The 24,950-nt window shown below is 44.4% G+C and overlaps 1 protein-coding gene across 1 annotated transcript in view; it reads left to right on the top strand.

Annotated features, from left to right (window-relative positions):
• Nucleotides 1–24,950, top strand: part of ADGB (androglobin) — a 499,062-nt gene that overhangs the window by 300,804 nt on the left and 173,308 nt on the right. Inside the window, exons 23-25 of the mRNA XM_075339549.1 lie at nt 7,768–7,861; nt 16,921–17,052; nt 22,669–22,822. Coding sequence (XP_075195664.1) covers nt 7,768–7,861; nt 16,921–17,052; nt 22,669–22,822 — 380 coding nt within the window. The remainder of the gene's footprint in view (nt 1–7,767; nt 7,862–16,920; nt 17,053–22,668; nt 22,823–24,950) is intronic.

Consider the following 24,950-nt stretch of genomic DNA (forward strand, 5'->3'; position numbering starts at 1 on the left):
GATTGGTCGTCAAGGAAACCATTACAATGCCGTGCTGTGATGGTCAGCATTAGAAAATCATGGTTGTCATGGCAATCCTGATGTGAGATGACAAGCGTTCTGATATCATACAGTATTTTTATTGTCATCATTAAAACTGCCATCGTGGTTCGAATATCATCATGTGCCAACAGGACTGTTATATTAGTGCTATCGTAGTCAGCATAGTATTTCCAGTGTCATGAGAATCATTACGTCTTTCTCACCATTTCCAAAATTAAGTCACTGCTACAAATTACAATAATTTACAGTATTTGCCTTCAAGCAACTGCTATAATCCTATTCCTGTAATGTCATCATGGTCATCTTTGGCATGGAAAGTTTGGAAACCATTATCCATTAGGATTTCATCATTAACAGAACAGCTTCATTTGATCATCCTTCAACCATTATGATGCCACTGATTATCATGCAGAGATGTCATGATATTTATTATTAAGTGTAGGGATTCATACTCTCTGGTAGGCATTAGGTTGCGTTCACACAGGCAGTGCAGTTTAGGGTACCGTCACACTTTAGCGACGCTCCAGCAATCCCACCAGCGATCTGACCTGGTCAGGATCGCTGGTGCGTCGCTACATGGTCGCTGGTAAGCTGTCAATCAGGCAGATCTCACCAGCGACCAGTGACCAGCCCCCAGCCAGCAGCGACGCGTGGAAGCGACGCTGCACTTGGTAACTAAGGTAAATATCGGGTAACCAAGGGCTTGGTTACCCGATATTTGCCTTTGTTACCAGCGCACACCGCTTAGCGCTGGCTCCCTGCACTCCAAGCCACAGTACACATCGGGTTAATAAGCAAATCGCTGTGCTTATTTACCCAATGTGTAGTCCAGCTACGTGTGCAGGGAGCCGGCACTGTCAGTGTGAGAGCTGCGGTGCTAGTAACTAATGTAAGCATCGGTTAACCAAGAAAGGGCTTCCCTTGGTTACCCGATATTTACCTTAGTTACAGCTTACCGCAGGCTGCTAGAAGCCGGCTCCTGCTCCCTGCACATTCAGATCGTTGCTCTCTCGCTGTCACACACAGCGATGTGTGCTTCACAGCGGGAGAGCAACGTCAAAAAAATGAACCAGAGCTGTGTGTAACGAGCAGCGATTTCACAGCAGGGGCCAGATTGCTGCTCAGTGTCACACACAGCGAGATCGCTAATGAGGTCACTGGTGCATCACAAAAAACGTGACTCAGCAGCGATCTCAGCAGCGATCTCGCTATGTGTGAAGCACCCCTTACTTCAACATGCAGTTTTATTGCTGTCATAAAACATCAAAGGATTCAAAACAAAACAGCTGCTACTGAGCACAAAGGTGTAACAGCAAGTAAACAGTTAATTAAGCAGGAACCTGTATGTCAGTGCAGGCTCACCCGAACAGACTACAGTTCGTTTTCCTGGAGCAAACTTTCCACCAATAAGTAGATACGGTCCTACCAGTCTTGTGTCCCCTTCCGCCTGAGCTCCAGCAGCTTCCAGCACTAAACAGGAGTATTCAAATCTGCCATGCACTCTGCTCAATCTCCCTAGCAGACTGAGACCAAAGTGAACACATGACCTGGTATTTAGTCAAAGCTAGCCAGGTGCATGTGGTCAAGACCTGCAGTGCTAACATTGTACCCGCTCCTACCTGGCTTTGCTACAAAAGTATTGTTATCATAAAGACTATTATTTTATACTAATTACCATAGCAATCACTACAATAATTATTATATGGCAACCATTTTTTGTCATTGTTGCTATAGAAACCATCCTGTTGTCTTTGCCGACTTCCATATTATGATGATAACTTAATAAAGTCATAATTTACCTTGAAAACATGATGCCATTTATACAGTGGTTGAACACGTCTCCAACTTTCTAAGTAAATATATTTTTAAAGGTGCTATTGACATGAAATTCTCACTAGATGTCAGGAACAACCCATCCAATCCACACAGGCAAAGAAATCAAACTATAGATATCCATAAATTAATTTGTGTAATAATGAGAAAATACACAGGGAAAAAGTATTGAACACATGAGGAAAGAGAGATGAAAAAAGCCATGGAAAGACATGACACCAGCTGAAATCTATCAGTAATTAGAAAAAAATATCAGCTGGTTCAACTGATGGCCTATATAAAGGTGTCTCATTACACAGATCACTGATAGCTTTTTAATCTGCTAATGCAGTGAGATCCTACTAATACTTAGAGATGAAATGTATAACATGCTAAGTAACCTCTGAGCTAAATCAGAATAATGAAATCTATTTCAAAGAGCATAGCTATTCATGGTTCTCTGGACATTGATCACTGTATTGTGTGGTTGTAATTACATTTAGAGTGTATCCCCTCTTCATATAATTTAATAAAAGTTTTGTATTAAGTAGTCTTAAGTTTAGGGGTTTAGTTGAATTGTCTCTCCAGTAAAGGAGACAAACTCTAGCACAGCGCCACCTATTGGAAGTAGCGATCCTAAAAGTCACAAGTGGATTTTTGACAATCCTTTGCAATATGACTCAGGATATATAAGCCAGATCAGAATCCCAATTTGCAGACACGGTGTTTCGGGGTGCTTGCCCCTCGTCAGTGCAAAGTATGGGGTTTAGTTGACAAATTTATAATATTGATTACCTCTCTGCTCACCATAGAGCAGTATATTCTCTAGTCTATGATTACACAGGTGCCACACAAGAAACACCAGTGAGTATCTCAAGACCTTCGCAACCTTATTGTTGCAAAACTTACTGATGACATTGCTTACAGAAGAATTTCTAAACTGAAGGTTCCAGTGAGCACTGTTGGAGTCATAGTCCGGAAATGCAAAGAACATTTCACCATAAACCAGCCAAGACCACGTGATCCCAGCAAATTTCAGATAACGGAGTGATAAGAATTATCAGAAGAGTTGGCTGGCAAAATTTGGCCTCGGGGCAGTCATGAAGCTGTGGCCCTCGAGAGGCGGCAACCCACATTTAGCCTGCTTATCTCAGGCAGCTACATTAAAGCAGCAGAAGTAAAAGATTTTCAAAATAATGGTAGCTGGTACATAGATATGGAAACATAACCGAGATTACTACATAGATACGAGAACAGAACTGAGCTTACTGCATAGTTATTGGATCAGAACCAAGCCTACTATATAAACACAAGAACAGAACAGAGCTTGCTACATAAATACAAGCCCTTATATACAGGATGAGCTTTCACATACACCCTACATACAGGATGAGCTCTCACATAGCCCCTTTATACAGTATGAGCCCTCAAACAGTCCTATATATATGGTGTAAGACCTCAAACAGCCACGCTTATACATTATGAGCCCTTACATAGCCTATATACATACAGGATGAACCCTCAAACAGCCCCACATATAGAAAATTAGCCCTCACATAGGCCCTGTACACAGGATGAGCTCTCACATAGTTCATCATAGGATCTACAGGCTGGAGCCCAGGTCGGCCTCATTATAATCTGCATAAGCTCACTTATCTCCCACGCTTATCTCTTCTCTAGCTCCTCTTGGCATGTGCCTGTGCAAGGCATGCTGCTTGCTGCTTGATGGCTATCACTTTAGCAGACATGGCTGCATACAAAGTACTATGTGGCTGTGTCTGCTAGTGGTGATGTGGTCAGACAGGCAGTGCACCTTTAATTTTGCTTGTGTGTTGGCCCAGCCGCGTCACTACTAGCAGACATGGATACACAGTAGGACACAATTGTGAAGTTGAACGAAATTTATTGCTTATTTAAATTATTATAAAAAATAATAAACTGAAGATTGGGGCGTGCAATATTATTCGGTCCCTTTAAGTTAATACTTTGTAGCACCACCTTTTGCTGCGATTATAGCTGCAAGTCGCTTGGGGTATGTGTCTATCAGTTTTGCACATTGATAGACTGAAATTCTTGCCCAGTCTTCCTTTGTAAATAGCTCGAGCTGAGTGAGGTTGGATGGAGAGTGTTTGTGAATAGCAGTTTTCAGCTCTTTCCACAGATTCTCAATTGGATTCAGGTCTGGACTTTGACATGGCCATTCTAACACCTGGATACGTTTATTTGTAAACCATTCCATTGTAGATTTTGCTTTATGTTTGGGATCATTGTCATGTTGGAAGACAAATCTCCGTCTCTCTTTCTCCGTTTCTTCAAGAATGGTCCTGTATTTTGCTCCATCCATCTTCCCATCAATTTTAACCATCTTTCCTGTCCCTGCTGAAGTAAAGCAGGCCCAAACTATGATGCTGCTACCACCATGTTTGACAGTGGGAATGGTGTGTTCAGGGTGATGAGCTGTGTTGCCCAAAAAGTTAAATTTTGGTTTAATCTGACCAGAGCACCTTCTTCCACCCACATGTTTGGTGTGTCTCCCAGGTGGCTTGTGGCAAACTTTGAACAACACTTTTTATGGATATCTTTGAGAAATGGCTTTCTTCTTACCACTCTTCCATAAAGGAAGATTTGTGCAGTGTACGACTGATTGTTGACTCTCCCACCTCAGCTGTAGATCTCTGCAGTTCATCCAGAGTGATCATGGACTTTTTGGCTGTAACTCTGATCAGTCTTCTCCTTGTTTGAGATGAAATTTTTGAGGGAAAGCCGGGTCTTGGTAGATTTGCAGTGGTATGATACTCCTTCCATTTCAATATGATTGCTTGCACAGTGCTTCTTGGGATGTTTAAAGTTGTGGAAATCTTTTTGTAACCAAATCCAGCTTTAAACTTCTCCACAACAGTATCTTGGACCTGCCTGTTGTGTTCCTTGGTCTTCAAGATGCTATCTGCGCTTTAAACAGAACACTGAGACTATCACAGATCAGGTGCTTTTATACGGAGACATGATTACGCACAGGTGGCTTATATTTATCATGATCAGTCATTTAGGACAAATTTGGAACATTCAGAGATCCTCAATGAACTTCTGGAGTGAGTTTGCTGCACTCAAAGTAAAGGGGATAAATAATTTTGAACGCCCAAATTTTCAATTATGTCTTTTTTACAAAAATTTAAAATAAGCAATAAATTTTGTTCAACTTCACAATTGTTTTCCACTTGTTGTTGATTCTTCACCATAACATTAAAATTTTTATCTTTATGTTTGAAGCTTGAAATGTGGGAAAAAGTTGAAAAATTCAAGGGGGGCGAATACTTTCGCAAGGCACTGTAATTGAAGGAAAGATGAATGGAGAAATGTACCAAGATATTCTTAATAAAAATCTGAATCTACCAAGATGATGAAGGTGAAATGTGGGTGGACATTTCAGCAAAATAATCCAAACACACAGCCAAGGAAACTGAATTGGTTTCTGAGAAAAAATAAAGCTGCTAGAATGGCCGAGCCAGTCACCTGACCTGAATCCAATATAAATTCTATGGAAGGAATTAAAGGTCAGCATTCATTGAAGAAGCACATGGTACCTTCAGGATTTGAAGAATGTTTTTGTGGAAGAATAAATCAAAATCACACCAGGGCAATGCATGCAACATCTAGCTTCTGCATACAGGAGGCGTCTTGAATATATATATATATATATATATATATATATATATATTTAAAAGCCAACAAAGCCTTTTATATAAAGTATTAATTACATTTCCGTAAGCGTGTTCAATTGTTCAATACTCTTTACCTGTGACTTTTCTCATTAAATTTATGATCATCTATAGTTTGAAATATCGAAAAAAAATTCACATCATATTATTTCATATCATATTTTATATTACAATTTCATATCAATAGAATTGTTAGAAATATATTTATTAAAACATTGTTGACGTGTTCATTCTTATTTCACCCACTGTAAAAACCTTTCAAGACTTCTCCTTATTGCTATGGCAACATTTATAATATCAGTGCTGTTGTGGCACAGTCACTGGTCTTTGCTGGATATTCTGACAATTCTCTATTGCTGGCTGATGATGCTTTATTCAGTATCCCAGAATCCCCTTGAAATTCTCAAACGAAACGTCATCAGACAGGAATTGGAAAAAAAAGAAAAGCAGTTAGATAAAGTAGTGAGGGAAGCAGAGGGAATTTTTAAAGCACATGCATTTGAAAATAGCTCAGATTATGGCATCTAATAGATAGGCAATTAGGTGGAAAATGACTTTGCCTTCGGACTGGCGTATTAAGACAATGGGCAGTGACACCAAATATTTATTTGATTAAAACTTCAATTTGTTTCATTAGCTTTGAATTTTGTTAATTTATAAAGTTAAACTATTAATGCTATTAAAATTTTACCTTGCAGTATTTTTTCCATGCCTCCCAAAAACCTTTGTACAGTACTGCATATTAGGAACATTTTCTGATGTATACGCTAGATACACACCCTTTACTTGGTTGAGCAGATACCTTGCCATGCATAGGGGCTTTTTATAGATGCCTGTAAAGTGGCTACTTGTAGTAAACTTTGTTTTGGCTGGTTCTCTCTTAGGCTAGTTTCACACTTGCGTTGTTTTGACGCAAACGGAATCCGTCACTAATGTAGTACAGTTCATTTATTTATATTTGAAGCGCGTTACTATGGCGCGTGTGTGTGTCATGCAGTACCCGCTTGTGTCCACACGATGTCGCGCTTCCACTGTAAATAAATAAACTGTACTGTATTTGTAATGGAGCCCGAATCCGTTAAAATAGCGCAAATGTGAAACGGCCCTTAGAAGTCTAGTCATAGGTTTAGCACAGCAAGAAAAACATATCTGAGTGGTCCCCAAACTCAAGTAATGCAAGTGTACAAATGCATAGGCACATCCAATTTAGTGGTTCTAAGCACCCCAGTAGGCACCTCCAGCAGGTGATTAGAAAAGAGGTGCACCTGTTGCCCATGCCCACAGTGACTTGTAAAATGACCTTGATTATTAGTGGTGCTCACTGTCACATACTCTCAGATCTCATGAACTGGTCCACCTGCCACTCATGTAAGCCGTCCCTTACTATGAGCTGACCAGCCGGTTACTCCACTACCCTAAGTGTACTTTCACACTTGCATTATTTTTTTTTTGGCGCAATCCGCTGTCTTGGGAAACAGCGGAATCCGTTAATGGATTCTGCTGTTTCCCTCAGACTTGCATTGATGACGGATTGTGCCAAAAGTACCTGCGTTGCTTCCGTTGGCCGACGCTTCGTTGCTTCCGCCGAGCGGAAGCAACGGATAATGTAACGTTAAATGCTTGCATCAAAATGACGCCGACCAGCGGATTCCGTTGCTTCCGTTAACATTTATAATGGCTCCCTATGGTAGCGGATTCCATTCCAAAGTGTTTTACAATGGAATCTGCTGCTGGATTCCGCTAATTTCTACTGAGCATGCCCAGAATGAAAAAAATGAAAAAGGAAAAAAAAAACAGAGCCGACGCATTCCGTTAGACGGACACCTAACGGACGCCAAACGGATGCAACGGATGCAACGGGTCCGTTATTTCACAGGAATCAGCTAACGGATCCCTGTTGCATCCGTTGACACCACAAAAATAATGCGACACAGTAATGGACCCAGCAGATTTCGCCCAACGCAAGTGTGAAACTAGCCTAAGGCACTTCTGTTAGTTCAGTCAGTTACCATTACGCCTGACAGTAGATGGGCCTCATCATGTAAGTTTAGTAAAGCTTTGGGCAGGGGAACAAAGACCGGATACTTCTATCTTGGGTGGCCAAACCTGGTATCATTTGCTTTTTAAGGTGCTCTCTCTAATGTACATTTAACTTTTCCTAAGTCTGTAATTAAATTTACTTTATTGCATATTCTAGGAACCAAAGAAAACACCATAGTAAAAGGAGTTCTGGATAAAATCAGTGGAATTATTGAACCAAATGTTGAACAGTTTGGTACTAATATATTGAGGTAAGTGTGATGTGAAAATATTACTTTCTACATAACGTCTGGTTAGATTGCGTTGAACAGCCTCATGTCCAGTTTTCAAAAATTATCCTGTAAACTTAAACTGTAAAAAAATTTATCCTGGAAAAAGCTGTTCGACAAAGAGAATTAGAAATTTACCTACAGCCAAGAGGCCTTATAGGTGAGCATGCAAAAAGGGCTGCTAACTGAAAAATCAGATTGTATTCATATGATAAATATGTGAATGTGTGTATTTATATGGGAATTAAGCAGTCACAGCGCTGTGGGAAGAATAAGGGAAAGCTAAACCATGGCTCAGTGGTTAATTGCATGAGAGCATTAGACTCCTGGGTTTGAATTTAGATTATGATCCCCAATGTGGACAGGAATTGATATTAATGATAATCTAGTGCTGTATATATTATTAAAATGATTAATTATTACCCTTTCTGTTTCACACTCTCTTTGGTGGCTTATCAGCTTAAATGGGCAGTACTTGTCCTTCAGTTAGCTGACTGCAGGCACGCTCCCAATGTTGTGTAGTATTCATACCAACATCGTGAGTTTACATCAGTTTAGAGATCCTAGAAACATTCCTACATACGAGTGTATCTCAATAAATTAGAATATAATCACAAAGTTAATCTGTTTCAGTAATACATAAAGGGAAACTTATAAGAGTGATCTATTTCACATGTTTATTTCTGTTAATGTTGATGATTATAGAAAACCTACTGAAAAGTATGTACAGTAAATACACTCAATACTTGGTCAGGGCTCCTTATGCATCAATGCGGCGTGGCATGGAGGCGATCAACCTGTGGCACTGCTGAGGTGTTATGGAAGCCCAGGTTTCTTTGAGAGCAGCCTTCAGCTCGTCTGCATTGTTGAGTCTGGTGTCTCTCATCTTCCTCTTGACAAGGTTTAGGTCAGGCGAGTTTGCTGGCCAATCAAGCACAATGATACTGTGATTATTAAACCAGGTATTGGTACTTTTGGCAATGTGGACAGGTGCCAAATCCTGCTGGAAAATGAAATTTCTATCTCCAAAAAGCTTGTTGGCAGAGTGAAGCATGAACTGCTCTAAAATTTCCCGGTAGACGGCTGCGCTGACTTTGGTCTTGATAAAAAACAGTAGACCTACACCAGCAGATGACATGGCTCCCCAAACCATCACTGATTGTGGAACTTCACACTAGACCTCAAGCAGCTTGGATTGTGGCCTCTCCACTCTTCCTCCAGACTCTGGGTCCTTGATTTCCAAATGAAATGCAAAATTTACTTTCATTAGAAAACAACACCTTGGACCACTGAGCAACAGTCCAGTTCTTTTTCTCCTTGGTCCAGGTAAGATGCTTCTGGAGTTGTCAATTTGTCATGAATGGCTTGACACAAGGAATGCAACAGTTGTAGCCCATGTCCTGGACATGTCTGTGTGTAGTGGCTCTTGAAGCACTGGCCCCAGCATCAGTCAACTCCTTGTGATTCTCCCCAAATTTTAAAATGACCTTTTCTTAACAATCCTATCAAGTCTGCAGTTATTCCGGTTCCTTGTGCACCTTTTTTTACCACATTTTTTCCTTCTACTCAACTTTCCATTAATATGCTTGGATACAGCACTCTGTGAATAGCCAGCTTCATTAGCAATGACCTTTCTCTGACGCCTCATTGGGGGACACAGGACCATGGGTGTTATGCTGCCTATCCATAGGAGGACACTAAGTAGATGCAAAAGCATAGCTCCTCCTCTGCAGTATACACCCCCTGGCCGGACCAGGCAAGCTCAGTTTTAGCTTAGTGTCTGTAGGAGGCACTTCCTTTCAAGGTTTGTTATCTTTTGAGGGCAACGGTTTCCTTTGGGACCGATCTCCCACTACCATCAACGGGCGGGAACGTGGAGTGTCGCCTCCACGTACCCCCTCCTGCAACGCTGGATCCTGCGCTGGACGACGGGTTCCACAGACACTGATTTTCCAAAGCCCAGGGTAGAGGCCTGTGCCCCTATAGCCCAATTCCTTAGCCCCTCTCTGCAGGCTCTGAGTTGAAGATGGCACCAATTCCTCAGCCCCTCTCTGCAGGCTCTGAGTTGAATATGACACCGACACAGCAAGCTGACTCTGCTATTTTCACTGCCTAAAAAGCAGTGTTTTAAGGTGAGATCCCCCCTGACTGGTTTCCCAGACAAAGGGAGAAAAGAAGCTGCAGGGAAGGCTCCCAGGACGTTTACAGTATTTATTATGTGCAAGGAGCAAGGATCCTGCACACACAGTGTTAACTTTCTCTAGCTTGCTGGCTGGAGGAGGAGGAAGTTCTGCTGTTTGCAGAAAGTCTTGCAGATAATTTCCCGGTGGCAAGGGGGAGGGCCCAGGGCTCAGGGACTCACGCTGTTTTTATTCGCTCTGTTTATTTGCTCTAGCAGAAAAGCCGGCTGATAACCACCGGTGACAAGCTGTGTGCTGACTGTAGGGAGAGGGAGGAAAACTCAGAAGCTCCCTTCCCGCCATTTTTTACTACCCACAGCAGGGGGGGGGCACACTGACTCATCTTCCCGCTCTTTTAGCGCTAAGCCCCGCCCCCCACCGCCGTGATAAGCCCCGCCCCCCAGGAAAGCGTGCGAAAATCTTCATAGAGCTTAATCCCTCCTGAGGCCAGGGTCATCGGCTGATTCTGGTGAGGTGCTTGCTTCAATTGTAGCTCTGCTGAGCAGTGCTAGCTTCGGCAGCACATATGCTCAAAGGCAGAGCTACACAGAAGATTGATTAGCATATTAGCATGGCCCCTGCACAGCAGGCCAAGGATGATGACATGGAAATGAAATGAAACATTCAACATTTAATTGCTCCCCCTTCTGGCATACTCCTATTAGGAACATGCAGAAATCTAAGGGCACTAAGAGTACTAAGGCCCACATACTGTAGTCTATTATTCAGCCTGCACTGCCTGCCATGTTGAGCTACCACGTAAACACACCTCTTCTCTCTGTGAGTCCTGTGCCCCTATAGCCCCCCAAAACCCCCCTGCCACCACCGCCGCAACTGGCAGCCCAGAGCCTAGGGCCCCAGCCCGCCGGAATGGGCACAGTTTCTGTCCCAATCCATGGAAAAACTGGCACAGAACCTGGTTCTGGCTATGCAATGTCGTCCTCCACACCCTTCTGGGTCCCTGGACGGAACGCAGCCTGAGGATACCCCTATGGAGGATCCTTCTGAGGTAATCCGGGCATATGCTTCACCGGTTGCAGGGATCAGGAAAAGAGCACACGGCCTGGGTGTCTCCAGCGGGCTCTCCCTCGGGAGCACACAGGGCAGGCTCTCCCACACGCTCCACGGCTTCTGATAAGCTGGAGGAGGGAGAATGCTGTTTGTACCAGAAGGATTCCTTGGTTTCATCACCCCCAGATGATCAAACTGCAATAGACTCCCTTATAGCAGCAATCAACCAAACTCTGCATGTGGAGGATCCCCCATCCACTACCACTGACCATGCGGTCTCCTTTAAGAGGGCAAGGAAACCCCAAAAGGTTTTCGCTGATCACCCAGAGTTTCAGGATATCCTCACAAAGCAAAAGGAGGAGCCTGACAGGCGCTTCGGTAACCGAAAACTCATGGAGTCCCGGTACCCTTTTGCCTCACCTGCCCCTAAGGGCTGGGCCGATCCGACCTCGGTCGACCCCCCGGTCTCCCGCCTTACCACCAAGACGCTCCTGTCTTTACCCGATGTTTCCTCCATTAAGGACCCGACAGACAGGTGGAGCACCTCGCCCGCTCTGCTTTTGAGGCTGCAGGTTCCTCCCTCTCGCCCTCCTTTGCCTCTGTGTGGGTCGCCAAGGCGATCTCGGTCTGGGCAGACTCCCTTAACACTTCGCTTGAGATATCCCAGTTCACTCATACCTTCACAGAGGTAACAGCTCAAATTGCCGCTGCGGCGGAGTACCTCATCCAGGCCTCCATGGACGCTGCTACCTGCGCAGCGTTTGCCGCCTCAAATACCATAGCCATCCGTAGAGCTCTCTGGCTCCGACAATGGCGAGCGGACTCTTGCCTCCAAGAAGTCTCTCACGGGCCTTCCCTTTTTTTTCCAGACCGATTGTTTGGCGAACGTCTGAACAAGCTCCTTTCTGACGCCACGGGAGGAAAGAGTACCTCCCTCCCCCAGCTGAAGTCCAGGACGTCCTTCACCAGACGTCCACAGTCCTCGTTACGCTCCTTTTTCAACTCATTTGGTTGGTCGACATCCCGTGCTGTCCCCGCCACCAGCCGCGGACTACGCAGGGACCGACCTTCTCAGCTCTCCCCGAAACCCACTTCGTCATGGCAGCCTAGACCGAAACAGTCCAGGACTAGGGAGACTCGGCAACGACGTTTTGCCCCCTCATGACTCCTTCGGCACCCCGGAAGACACACTCATTGTAGGAGGTCGTCTGCGGCTCTTTCAACACATCTGGGCTGCCGCCTCAGACGACAAATGGGTGCGAGACCTTGTGTCTTCCAGTTACCACATAGAATTTCGGACCCGACCCCCAAGTCGGTTCTTTCTCTCAAACCCCCCAAAGACTCGAAAACGACGCAAAGTTTTTTTCTCAGCAATCCACTCGCTCCAAACAGCAGGAGTAATAATACCAGACCCAGACGACGAGAAGTTCAGGGGTTTTTATTCCAACCTCTTTGTGATCCCCAAAAAGGATGGGTCAGTTCGACCCATCCTGGACCTCAAACACTAAACAAACATGTGCACGTACCGAGATTCAGAATGGAGTCACTAAGGTCCATTATTGCATCCATGGTCGAAGGGGAATTCCTAGATCACCAAAAGTTCCTCCGCTTCGCAATTCAGGACTCCCACTTTCAATTCATAGCTCTACCCTTCGGCCTTGCCACCGCACCAAGGGTCTTCACCAAAGTCATGGCGGCCACCAGGGGAATAGTCGTTCTCCCTTACTTGGACGACCTCCTCATCAAGGTCCCCTCCTTCCGCGACTGCTCAACCAGCGTACAGATCACTGTGGACACCCTATCCCGCTTAGGGTGGCTAGTGAATCTGGACAAATCATCCCCGATCCCATCACGATCCATCACCTTCCTGGGCATGTACCTGGACACCCGTCGGGGCTTGATCCTTCTCCCTCAGGACAAGGCGTTCGCTCTTCAACGAGCGGTACGCTGCCTTCTACGTCCTCCGTCTCGCTCCATTCGATTCAGCATGAAAGTGCTCGGCAGGATGGTGGCGGCTATGGAAGCAGTACCCTTTGCTCAACTGCACCTCCGCCCACTGCAGCTAGCCCTTCTAGCGGCCTGGGACAAGAGCCCCTTCTCCCTGGACAGACATCTTCACCTGACGCCTTCAGTCAGGTACGCACTCCGCTGGTGGCTTCGGTCCTCATCCCTATCGAAGGGGAGATCTTTTCTCCCAGTGAACTGGCTGGTCCTGACCACGGACGCCAGCCTCCTAGGCTGGGGAGCAGTGTACCGGCACCACACTGCTCAAGGACGTTGGATGCCCCAGGAGTCTTTCCTACCCATCAACATCCTGGAACTCCACGCGATCTTCCTCGCGCTCAGAGCGTTCTGCCCTCTGCTAGCGGGTCGTCAGATTCGAGTCCAATCGGACAATTCGACAGCTGTAGCCTGTATCAATCGGCAGGGGGTCACCCCCAGAAAAGCGGCTTATCTCGAGGCCCACAAGATCCTCAGCTGGGCCGAATCGACGGGATCAGTGATATCAGCAGTACACATACCGAGGGTAGAGAACTGGGCAGCAGACTTTCTGAGTCGCCAAGGCCTGGCTGCCGGAGAATGGTCTCTCTACCCAGATGTGTTTCTACACATCTGCACTCGCTGGGGCACACCAGACGTGGACCTAATGGCCTCAAGGTTGAATGCAAAGGTACCCGCGTTCATAGCCAGGTCACGCGACCCGCAGACCATCGGCGAGGATGCTCTAGTCTGCTCCTGGCATCACTTCCGCCTGCCTTACATATTTCCACCTCTACCCCTGCTGCCGCGGGTAATCAGGAAGATCAAGGCAGAGGGAGTCCCGGGGATACTGATAGGACCGGACTGGCCCAGGCGCGCCTGGTACGCCGAATTAGTACAAATGCTCACAGACGCACCGTGGCGCCTTCCAGACATCCCAGACTTGCTGACCCAAGGGCCCATTTCCCATCAGAACTCCAGAGCCCTGAAGCTGACGGCATGGCGATTGAGACTTGGCTATTAACAAGAGCGGGATTCTCCCCCGCGGTTATTGCCACCATGATCAGCGCCCGAAAGCCTGCTTCATCCCGCATTTACCACCGTACGTGGAAAAATCTTCCTTTCATGGTGCAGGGAAACTAACGTCCAGCCTATGCCTCTGGCCATCCCCAGAATTCTCGACTTTCTACAGTCTGGCTTGCAAGCGGGGTTGGCTCTCAGTTCCCTTAAAGGGCAGGTCTCAGCGCTCTCAATCTTCTACCAATGCCACGTGGCTCAAAAACCGCAAGTCAAGACCTTTCTCCGGGGCATTTCCCATCTAGTTCCCCCATACAAACGGCCGATGGAACCAGGGGACCTCAACCTCGTTTTGGACGGTCTCCAGAGGTCTCCCTTTGAACCCCTCAAGGAATCCTCCCTTGCTCTTCTGTCCTGGAAGGTAACATTCTTGGTGGCAATTACGTCCATCAGACGGGTTTCGGAGCTAGCAGCACTCTCTTGCCGCGAGGCTTTTCTGATCTTTCACCAGGACAAGGTGGTTCTGCGCCCCCTTCCGGTTTTCCTTCCAAAGGTTCTTACCCCGTTTCATTTGAACAAGGACATTGTTCTGCCTTCCTTTTGTCCACACCCGGTTCATAGGGTGGAAAGGTCTCTGCATTCGTTAGACCTCGTCAGAGCTCTCAGATATTACATATCCAGGACAGCCCCCTTTAGGAAAACGGACTCTTTGTTCGTCATTCCTGAGGGGCCTAAGAAGGGACAGGCAGCTTCAAAGGTGACACTGGCTCGCTGAATTCGCTCTGCGATCCAGGAAGTCTACCGCTTGCAACTCAAGCCCATTCCTAGTGGGCTGTGGGTTCATTCCACGCGAGCAGTTGGCGCTTCGTGGGCCATTCGGCATCAGGCTTCAGTGGAACAGGTGTGTAAGGCTGCGACCTGGTCTAGCCTACATACGTATTCAAAGCATTACAGAGTCCATACCCAGGTTTCAACTGAGGCAAACCTGGGTAGGAAAATTCTGCAAACGGCAGTAGAGCACCTCTCTCAGTAGGCGCTCCAGGCTGTCTGGGACTGGTTCCTAGTCCTTGGGTTGTGTTGTCTTCTTTTATGTTTCCCACCCATGGGCTGCTTTAGGACGTCCCATGGTCCTGTGTCCCCCAATGAGGCATCAGAGAAAAACGGATTTTTGTGTACTCACCGTCAAATCGTTTTCTCTTAGCCATCATTGGGGGACACAGCACCCACCCTGTTGCCCTGTTGGGCCTTGGTTCTCTCAGTACCTTATTTGGTTATGACTCTTTTTTTCTCATGTTTCTCTGTTGAGGTAAGTTTTTACTGTTTTTTTCTCCTACTGCTTGTGTACTAAAACTGAGCTTGCCTGGCCCGGCCAGGGGGTGTATACTGCAGAGGAGGAGCTATGTTTTTGCATCTACTTAGTGTCCTCCTATGGATAGGCAGCATAACACCCATGGTCCTGTGTCCCCCAATGATGGCTAAGAGAAAACGATTTTACGGTGAGTACACAAAAATCAGTTTTTTGTGGCTAACCTTCCTTCTTGAGAGTGTAAATGACTGCCTTCTGGACATCTGTCAAGTCAGCAGTATTCCCCCTGATTGGGTAGCCTACTGAACCATTTTAAATGCTTAAGCCTTTTCAGGTGTTTTGTGGTAATTGTTGTAATTTTGCGAGATAATGACTTTTGGGTTTTCATTGGCTGTAAACCATAATCATCAACATTAACAGAAATAAACACTTGAAATAGATCACTCTGTTTGTAATGACTCTATATAATATGTGTTTCCCTTTTTGTATTGAATTACTGAAATAATTAACGTTTTGATGATATTCTAATTTACTGAGATGCACTTGTAACTGTGTGGTATACCCTGGGAAAGAGACTTCAGATGCCATAAGTTTGGTACACACATGGTTCCAAAATGCAGGTCAAAATTGAGATTTTTCTAAACTCCCTTGCATGCAACATATACAGATCTGCAGCATGTCAAACTTGCACAGGATTTCAATTGTTTTTATCAAAAGCCAATTTTCAAAATCTAAAAATGTTACCCTCTAGAGAAAATAGGGTATTCTTACTGTAAAAGGTTTTGGTTTGGTGTTAAAATAAAGGCATGTCCATAATAATGTGTTATACAGATTCAATAGATGGTGAAGAAATCAGTATCCTGGTGGTTTTTTAACTGACATTTGAAGTTTGGGTGCAATAAGCTTTTGGTGCATTTGGGCGCGACTGAGTTGGGTCTTCCACTCTGTCCCGGCTTCTACGCCTGCCTTTGGTGTCTGTATGGGTCTCTTTTTTTAAACTTTGCACCTCGTCATCCTTACTGCGGGTGGCACTTGCTCAGATTCATCTCCCGGTGGTCTTTAGCAAAATAGCATCAGTGGTGGCGCATGCTCAGATTGCGATCTTCACTCCACATTGAGACGAGATCTGAATCTACACCTGCACCGCCACCAATGTCATTTTACTGAAGACCGCTGAGAGATGAATCAGCAAAACACGCTCCATGGAGAGGATGGCTCAGCATGAACTTTAAAAAATGATGCACATACAGACAACAGATGCAGGCAGAGGGGCCAGGGCAGAGCTGAAGATACTATTCACATTCCCGCCCCACAGACCCTCCCCAATGTACCGAAATCTTATTACACCCAAACTTCAAATGTCGATTAAAGAATAACCATAATGCGGTTTTGTTCACTAAATGTATCCATTGAATGTGTATAACAGCGCCAATATGGCCATACCTTTACTTTAACAAGCAAAATCATGATTACAGGTTCTTTACCATTGAATACACTAGACCAATATGTGTAGGCTGTAATAACACCGGTATTTCTATGTGTCTCAGGTATATGTTTAAGCATAGTGCTGCTTCACATAAATATCCCTGCTATGCAGATGAACGGTACAGGATTGCATTTGCTGACTATGCGGTTACCTTCCCAGATCAACCGGTAAATTCATGGTTTGTGGTTTTCAGGTAAGTTGTTATAATGTAATACAGGTTATTGGTTGTCGATTTTAGGGGCATGTATTAGACTCTTTAAGGGCTTGGAAATCATATGGAAGCATTTTCTTTTTCTTATTACTGCTTCTCACCACCAATTATTAACAAACAAAACAATTGAAGTGTCATATGTTATGTTCCTTACTGATAAAGAGTATTAGGCTATGTGCGCACTTACCGGATTTTTCGCGGATTTTGCCGCGGATTTGCTGCATGTTTCGCTGCAGAAAATGTTGATAACATCTCTGCAGTGAATCACCAGCAAAGCCTATGGAGAAAAAAAATCCTGTGCGCACTGGGCGGAATTTGACAGCTGCGTGTTTTGCTGCGGAAATCCCGCAGCAAAAACAAGTGCATGTCACTTCTTTTCCGCACATCGCTGCGGGATTTCCCTCCATTGACTCAATGTTAATCATGAAATCCCGCAGGGAATAACGCAGGCAGCAAATTCTGTGCGGTTCACTGCGTTTTCCTGCGTTATTCCCTGCGGTATTTCGCGGTTTACCTCCGGTAATGTGCATCACTTGCTTGCGGTTTTGCAAGGAAGTGATGTCATTACAGGAAGAGGAAGCCGTGCAGAGTAAACACACACACATCACACACACAGACATCACAGACATAGATCACATAGACACAGACACATAGAACATACATAGAAAGAAAACGGAAATATAGGAAAAAAAGAACGTGGGCTCCGCTGCATATTTACCGTCCAGCCGAGGTAAGCACACAGCGGCGGCCCGGTATTCTCAGGCTGGGGAGGGAGAGGGGCAGGGGTAATGTCCCCCGCCTCACTCCCCCTCCCGCAGCCGAGAATATCAGCCGCAGCTGCCCCGGCACTGTCGCATGCAATATGCGGCACTGCCGGCGTGTCCTCGGCTCTTCTTGCCACCGTGTAGCAGTGGTGACAAGGTAATACAAGGGGTTAATGATGGTGGGGGACCACCGCCATTAACCCCAGGCTTGATCATGGCAGCGTCTATGTGACAGCTGACATGATCAACCCGTAAGTAAAGTGAATAAAACACACACCGAAAAATCCTTTATTTTAAATAAAACAAACAAGCCTCGTTCACCATTTTATTAACCCCTCCCGCACCAAAGCTCCGGCGTAATCCAGGTCCGACGTCCAGCGCTGCTTCCATCCAGCCGCGACTGTCAGACACAGGCTGAATGAAAGCAGCAGAGGTAATTACCGGTCATTTCCCACGGTCGGTAATGTGAACTCACTGCCGACCGTGGGAAATGCAGCGATCTGTCATCTATCTCTCTATCTATCTATCCCTCTGTCTGTCTATCTATCCCTCTATCTATTCTTCTGTCTATCTACTCTCAGAATTAAATGACTTTTTTTTTTTTTTTTTTTTTTTTTTTTTTCTTCAATGTGCTTTATTGCATTGAATGCAATAAAGCACATCCCAACCCGCACGCGGCAAAACCGCGGCAATACCGCGAATAATACCGCGGTAAAACCGCAGCAAACCGCGGCAAACCGCATGCGGTTTTCGGGTGCGGTTTCCGGCGGTTTTTTACCGCGGGTGCGGTAATCTTTGAGGGCATGCGGAATTTTCTCAAGAAAATTCCACTTCCCAGTGCGCACAGAGCCTTAGCCTTCTGTATGCTGGGGAAGTCTGTGCTGTCTTCAGGGCCTGTCAATGCCCTGGACTCAACAATTGTGGATAGTTGGGGCCCTATTTATTTTACTAGGATGTGCTACTCCTGTTCGCTCAGTGAGATTATGACTAATGTGATCTCCAATAACTGAATAAAGGGTTATTCTTATCTTTAGAAGTTATCAGCTATCTATATGTAATCTGATAACTTGCTATTTATAATGGTACGACTAATGGAATTTTCACATTCCCAAGAATGGCTCTCTGCAGAATGACATTTGAATAGGCGGTTGCTGGATATCCACATCACCACTCCATTTTTCTTTATGGGACTGTGGAGGTTTTTTCCAGCAGTGATATAGGGAATGAATGATGCTGTGCTGCACATGCACAACCACTGCTCCATTCATATGGGACTCTGCAGAGCCTCATTCTTGGAATTGATAGGGGGCCCAGTGGTTTGACCTCTACCTGTTACGTCACCACCGGAGTCCGCTCCAGCAACTTCTACTTCGGTCACCAGGGGACGCCGTGTTCCTGCCGTGGATAGTGCTGGTGATGGGAGAGGAGTCGGAGCCAGCGGTGCTGGTGGGCGCAGGCTCCACTCATCTACTGGGCTGGGTTTCCTTGGGATTTGCAGTACCACTGGCTGACTGTAGGAGGTGTGTGTCTTTCAGCTGGAGTTACCATCATTCAGCTACAACCAACGGGAAGACACCACACCCTTCTTAATTCCCCTCCTGTCTCTTGAGCACTGCCAGAGATAGTTCTGAATTCCTGGTTCCTGTTCCACCCTGTTCTGTTTAGTGATTCTAGTGTTCTGACTTATGCTTGTTTCCGGACTACCCTCCTGCCTGCTGTTTATGTACCTCGCTGCCTGATCCGGATTTGACCTCTACTTCGTTTGCTGATTACGTCCTTGCCTGCCCATTCTGTCTCTGTTCTGCAATTCCTGGTTTGACCCTGCCTGACTACTACTCTCTCGGACTGCAGCCTTCCACCGATAGTGATCACCTTGGGCCCTGTGTAATTCCAAATGCCTGTGTAATTCCAAAGGGTTTCAGGGTTCTAGGGGTCCTGCTTGGTAAGTGGCTTCCCTCTAGCCTGTCTATTACAGCCCATCTGAGCGGGTGGATCCACGCAGGCGTTACACTACTGATTGGCAATTTTACCTATTTGGAAAGGTGAGAGTTTTTAACAATTGGGAAGGCCATTTAAATAATCACTCGGGATCTCAGCAGTTGTATAAATTCTATTAGTGGAATAACTTATGGGATTTATCTCATCAGATTCAATCCTTTTAAAAAATGCGGACTCTAGCATAATTCCTGGAAAACAGTTGATTTTGCTGGTAGCCAGCCAGACATTGCCCTACAGCAGCTGTTGCATGGCAGCCATTCTTATGCTACCACTCCTTATACAAGCATCTTCCACGTTTTCAAGAACAGTACATGTGGGGACATGAACTCATAAACAGGGGTTATTTTCAATAAACCCCCTTTAATGGGAAACTTTAATACAGAGTAACCTTTTACACATATAATTATTAATTGCATAGTTTTAAAATTTCCCCTGCTTGGTAAGTGGCTTCCCTCTAGCCTGTCTATTACAGCCCATCTGAGCGGGTGGATCCAGGCAGGCGTTACACTACTGATTGGCAATTTTACCTATTATGTGGAAAGGTGAGAGTTTTTAACAATTGGGAAGGCCATTTAAATAATCACTCGGGATCTCAGCAGTTGTATAAATTCTATTAGTGGAATAACTTATGGGAATTATCTCATCAGATTCAATCCTTATAAAAAATGCGGACTCTAGCATAATTCCTGGAAAACAGTTGATTTTGCTGGTATCCAGCCAGACATTGCCCTACAGCAGCTGTTGCATGGCAGCCATTCTTATGCTACCACTCCTTATACAAGCATCTTCCACGTTTTCAAGAACAGTACATGTGGGGACATGAACTCATAAACAGGGGTTATTTTCAATAAACCCCCTTTAATGGGAAACTTTAATACAGAGTAACCTTTTACACATATAATTATTAATTGCATAGTTTTAAAATTTCCCAAGGGATAATTTTCGAGTTACAATGAGCAGGATTCATCTTAGTAATAGAACATCATTTAATAGAGGTGAAGATAACTCATATTCTTAGCTGTTAATAAGATGGCAATTGAGACTTTTCTTTTTTATCCCACTCTTCTTTAAGGGAACCTGTCAGGAACCCTTATGCCCTTCAAGCCAGCAGCATTAACATTTGCATGTCAAAAGTCCCTACTTACCAGCCCTGCATAACATCTGTCTCTAAAATAAAACTTAAAAAAAGTATTTATTACCTACATTTTTCATATGCAAATTAGGCCTGTGACCAGTTGTAGGGGCGTTGTTTCTCCTGACTAGTCGGCCCTCTTTACATGTTATCACACCCATGTGGACTTGATAACATAATTTCCACAAGCTGGTGTAGCCACCATCCAGAAGAAATCTCGGGCATTGGTGCGGCTCATTTCAGCCACGTCACTGCGCCTCAGATGCAGGGTGGACAATTCCTGGTTTCATTAGGCGCACCTGGCATGACTGGAAATTCACAAGACGGCTCACATACACGTCTTCTGAACCTCCGGTCATGCGCAGTGTGCCTAATGAAGCTGGAAAGGGTAAACCCGGCTTCAAAGGCACACCTGCACTTAGGAATCATGTTATCACGCCTATAAGGGCCGAAGGGCTGACTAGTTTGGAGAAACAAGGCCCCCTTCCAGTAGTCAGTGCCCTAATTTGCAAATAAAAAATGGAGAGAAATACTTTTTTCATTTTCTTTTAGAGAATTATATTATACAGGGCTGGTTAGGAAGAGACTTTTGACGTGCAAATCAAAATGCTGCTGGCTTGGAGCTCATAAGGGACCTGACAAGTTCCCTTTAAGGATGCAAACTGGTCTTTTGAATTTCTCTACTGCTATTTTTTGTTAAAGGGAACTAGTCAGCGTGTTTTGGCATATAAAAGTAGTAGTTTGTCTGTATAGATATTTGTCCCCTAATAAAAAAGGAAGAGGTTTCATGTGCCAATCATGAGAATTCTAGCATAAAATGGCATATGCAAATCAGGCTGGGAGAGCATTGAAGATGTGCCACTGCACTTGGACTGCTTCTTTTAAGAGCACTGATATACCCCCAGTCCTAGTAATCCCAAAGGCATCCTGAAGGGCAGAAATCGAGCATTGGTCATGTAAGTTTGCACTGTATGGGTTCGACTGCTACAGACTACCAAAGTAGATGCTGGACCATAACCATGCAAATCTTTTTTTCTTCTACATTCAGACCACGTTCAGCCTGATTTGCACATGGCGTCTATGCTGTATTTCTTATAATACATGGGATTACCACTATTTTTTATTGGGAACAAGTACCAACACAGTCGTATCATTGCTTTTGAATGTGCAAAATTATTATTTAAAGGTTCCTTTTAAAGGGGTTGTCCACTACTTTACCACACCTTCTCATTCCCCATGTTTGCCACTGTTAAAATAAAAAAGCTTATACTCATCTCCCATGTTGGCGCCATGCCTAACATGAGGTTGCTACATCATGCAAGCACCATGCCTAATCACCACCGGTTTCACTGTTCCTGCCTGCAGACATGTAGGCAATTTGTAGGAAGTGAGCAGGTAGCAGCTCTTGCTTCCTCTTGATTACTTATTCTTTTTATGACGGGTACAATAAAGCCAGTGGTGATTGGGCACAGGGCTCATGTGAGGTAATAACCTCACGTGAGGTAATAACCTCACGTGAGTCCCGGGAGAACAAGTGTCGGCACCACTGTCACTTGCACCAGCATAAGAGGTGAGTATAACCCTTTTTATTTTAACTGGGGCAAACATGGGTAATGAGAAGGTGTTGTCTGAATAGTAGGCAACTCCTTGAATATTTAGCTAAATATTAATTGTTTTTTTAACTGAATTTTTCAATTTCATTAGGGAAATTTTTCATGTTTCTGAAGATATGCTCATAATACCCAAGATGTATACAAATCTCCAAGCCTGTGCACTTCACGTTATTAATAATGATACGCTGGAAGAAATACCTCGCGTGTGTAACAGAGTAGCACCATTTATGTACACTAAAAACACAGTAAGTGACAAGTAACATAACCATGTATTAAATGTTATGTTTGAAATCTGTACACTCTCCCCAGACAAAGCATCAGCGAAACATAGGTCGTATGAATTTTTGGGTGAGTGTGTGTATGTATCTCATTGATCATATCTATTTAATTCTCTTATTTTGCAATATCCTATCCATTCTTGTGGCTTATGAGGTATCCATCTCTTTACACCTTCATCACATGGCATTGATGTACATTATTTTGCTTATCAATGCTTGTCTCCTCATACTTCTGTGCTTATATATGATCTCTTACTTAGAGTGGCTACTTAGCCGTTTGACTCTTATGGCATACTTCATATATACACAGTTGTTTATTGTTCATATGTGAGTTTGTAAATTGATTAAAAGGCCTATTCACTCACCAACATGCATTTGTCATCTAAAGAAGGCTATAATGCTGTCTGCAGGGTAAGTGTTAGAAGGGCTAAAGTCAGTAATGAAATGAGGCTTGCAAGGGTGACCAAAGCAATAAAAAAGGGGTTTTGGCGATATGTCAGAAACAAATGAAAAGTCAAAGATGTTATAGGATTTTTACAGGATGAAAAGAGATAAGTGGTCAAAAATGATGTCGAGAAAGCTGAACTTTTAAAGTCCTATTTTGCATCTGCATTCTCTAATAAAGCAAATGTGACATCAACTGATCTTCTCTGTATTATAGAAGGAATTAAATAATCCACACTGTCTAGAAACAGAGAAATAGTGAGGGAACACTTAGCTAATTGAAATTAACTTAAATCTCCTGGTCCAGATGAATTACATCCTAGGGTACTGAAAGCGATAGCAAAGGAAATTACAGACCCACTAGCCAGAAGCTTTGAAAATTCCTAGAAAACAGAAGTCCCAGACGATTAGAGAAGGGCAAATGTCCCTAACTTCAAAAATGAAGGAATATGGAGCCAGGAAATTACAGGCCATTGAGCTCGACTTCTATACTAGGAAAGATCTTTGAACAAATTATTAAACAGCATGTATGTAAGTACTTGGATAAGAATACAGTAATCAACCAGAGCCATCATGAGTTTGTAGCAAACAAGTCATACCAGACTTATCTAATTTTCTTCTATGATGGAAACAATGACTGGGTGGATCAGGAAAATGCGGTAGACATAGTATATCTCTTCAGCAAAACATTTGATACAATATATCATGCTAACCTTATTGAAAAAATAACCAAATATGACATTGACAAGGCTACGATTAGGTGGATTCATAACTAGCTCAATAATCATACTCAGAGAGTCGTAATAAACAGTTGCACGTCCAAGTGGAAGAATGTTTAAATTGAGGTACCACAAGGGTCTGTTTTGGCCCCAGAAATGATCTAGATATGGGATCCGAAGGTAAACTAATCAAATCTGCAGACAATGCAATGCTCAGACAGAGACAGGATTCAGAAGGATCTAGAAAAGCTGTAACAATGGGTAGTGACTAATAGAATGGGACAAGGGGCTGCTGATAAGTCTTTGGCTTACATACTCTTTACTGATGTCAACACACTTCTTGCATCAGTAATCCAAGTTCTGTAAGCCTAGCAAAAAGAAGGATTTCAGTTGTGCCTCAAACCAGGCATCCGTAGCAGCCATGGCATCAGAAATGGTGTGAAATTTGGTACCCTTGAAGTGTTTCTTTAGGTTTGGAAACAGATGATAGTCGGAGGGAGGTACTGTAAATCTGGTGAATAAGGTGGGTGGTCAACCAGCTGGAAGCCCAGCTGTGCCCTGGTTGCTTGTGCAGTGTGAGCAGAGGCGTTGCCATTCAGGAACAACATTCCTTTGGACAGCTTGCCGCGCCTTTTGGCCTTCAGAGCTGCCTTCAATTGGTCCAAAAGTTCAATGTAATACCTTGCATTGATGGTGAAACCCTTTTGAAGGTAGTCCACTAGCAGCACACTTTCCTTATCCCAAAACACAGACGCCATCAACTTAGTGGCTGATTTTTGCACCCTGAGCTTCTTTGAACAAGAAGAACCACTGTGTCTCCACTCTTCACTCTTTTGGCTGCTCCTTGTTTTCAGGGTCATACAAATAAATCCAGGTCTCATCCATAGTTACCAGTCATTCCAGGAAGTTCTTATCAGTCCAGAAACACTGAC

The sequence above is a fragment of the Anomaloglossus baeobatrachus genome, chromosome 3 (genome assembly GCF_048569485.1).
Source record: "Anomaloglossus baeobatrachus isolate aAnoBae1 chromosome 3, aAnoBae1.hap1, whole genome shotgun sequence".
Taxonomy (NCBI): domain Eukaryota; kingdom Metazoa; phylum Chordata; class Amphibia; order Anura; family Aromobatidae; genus Anomaloglossus; species Anomaloglossus baeobatrachus.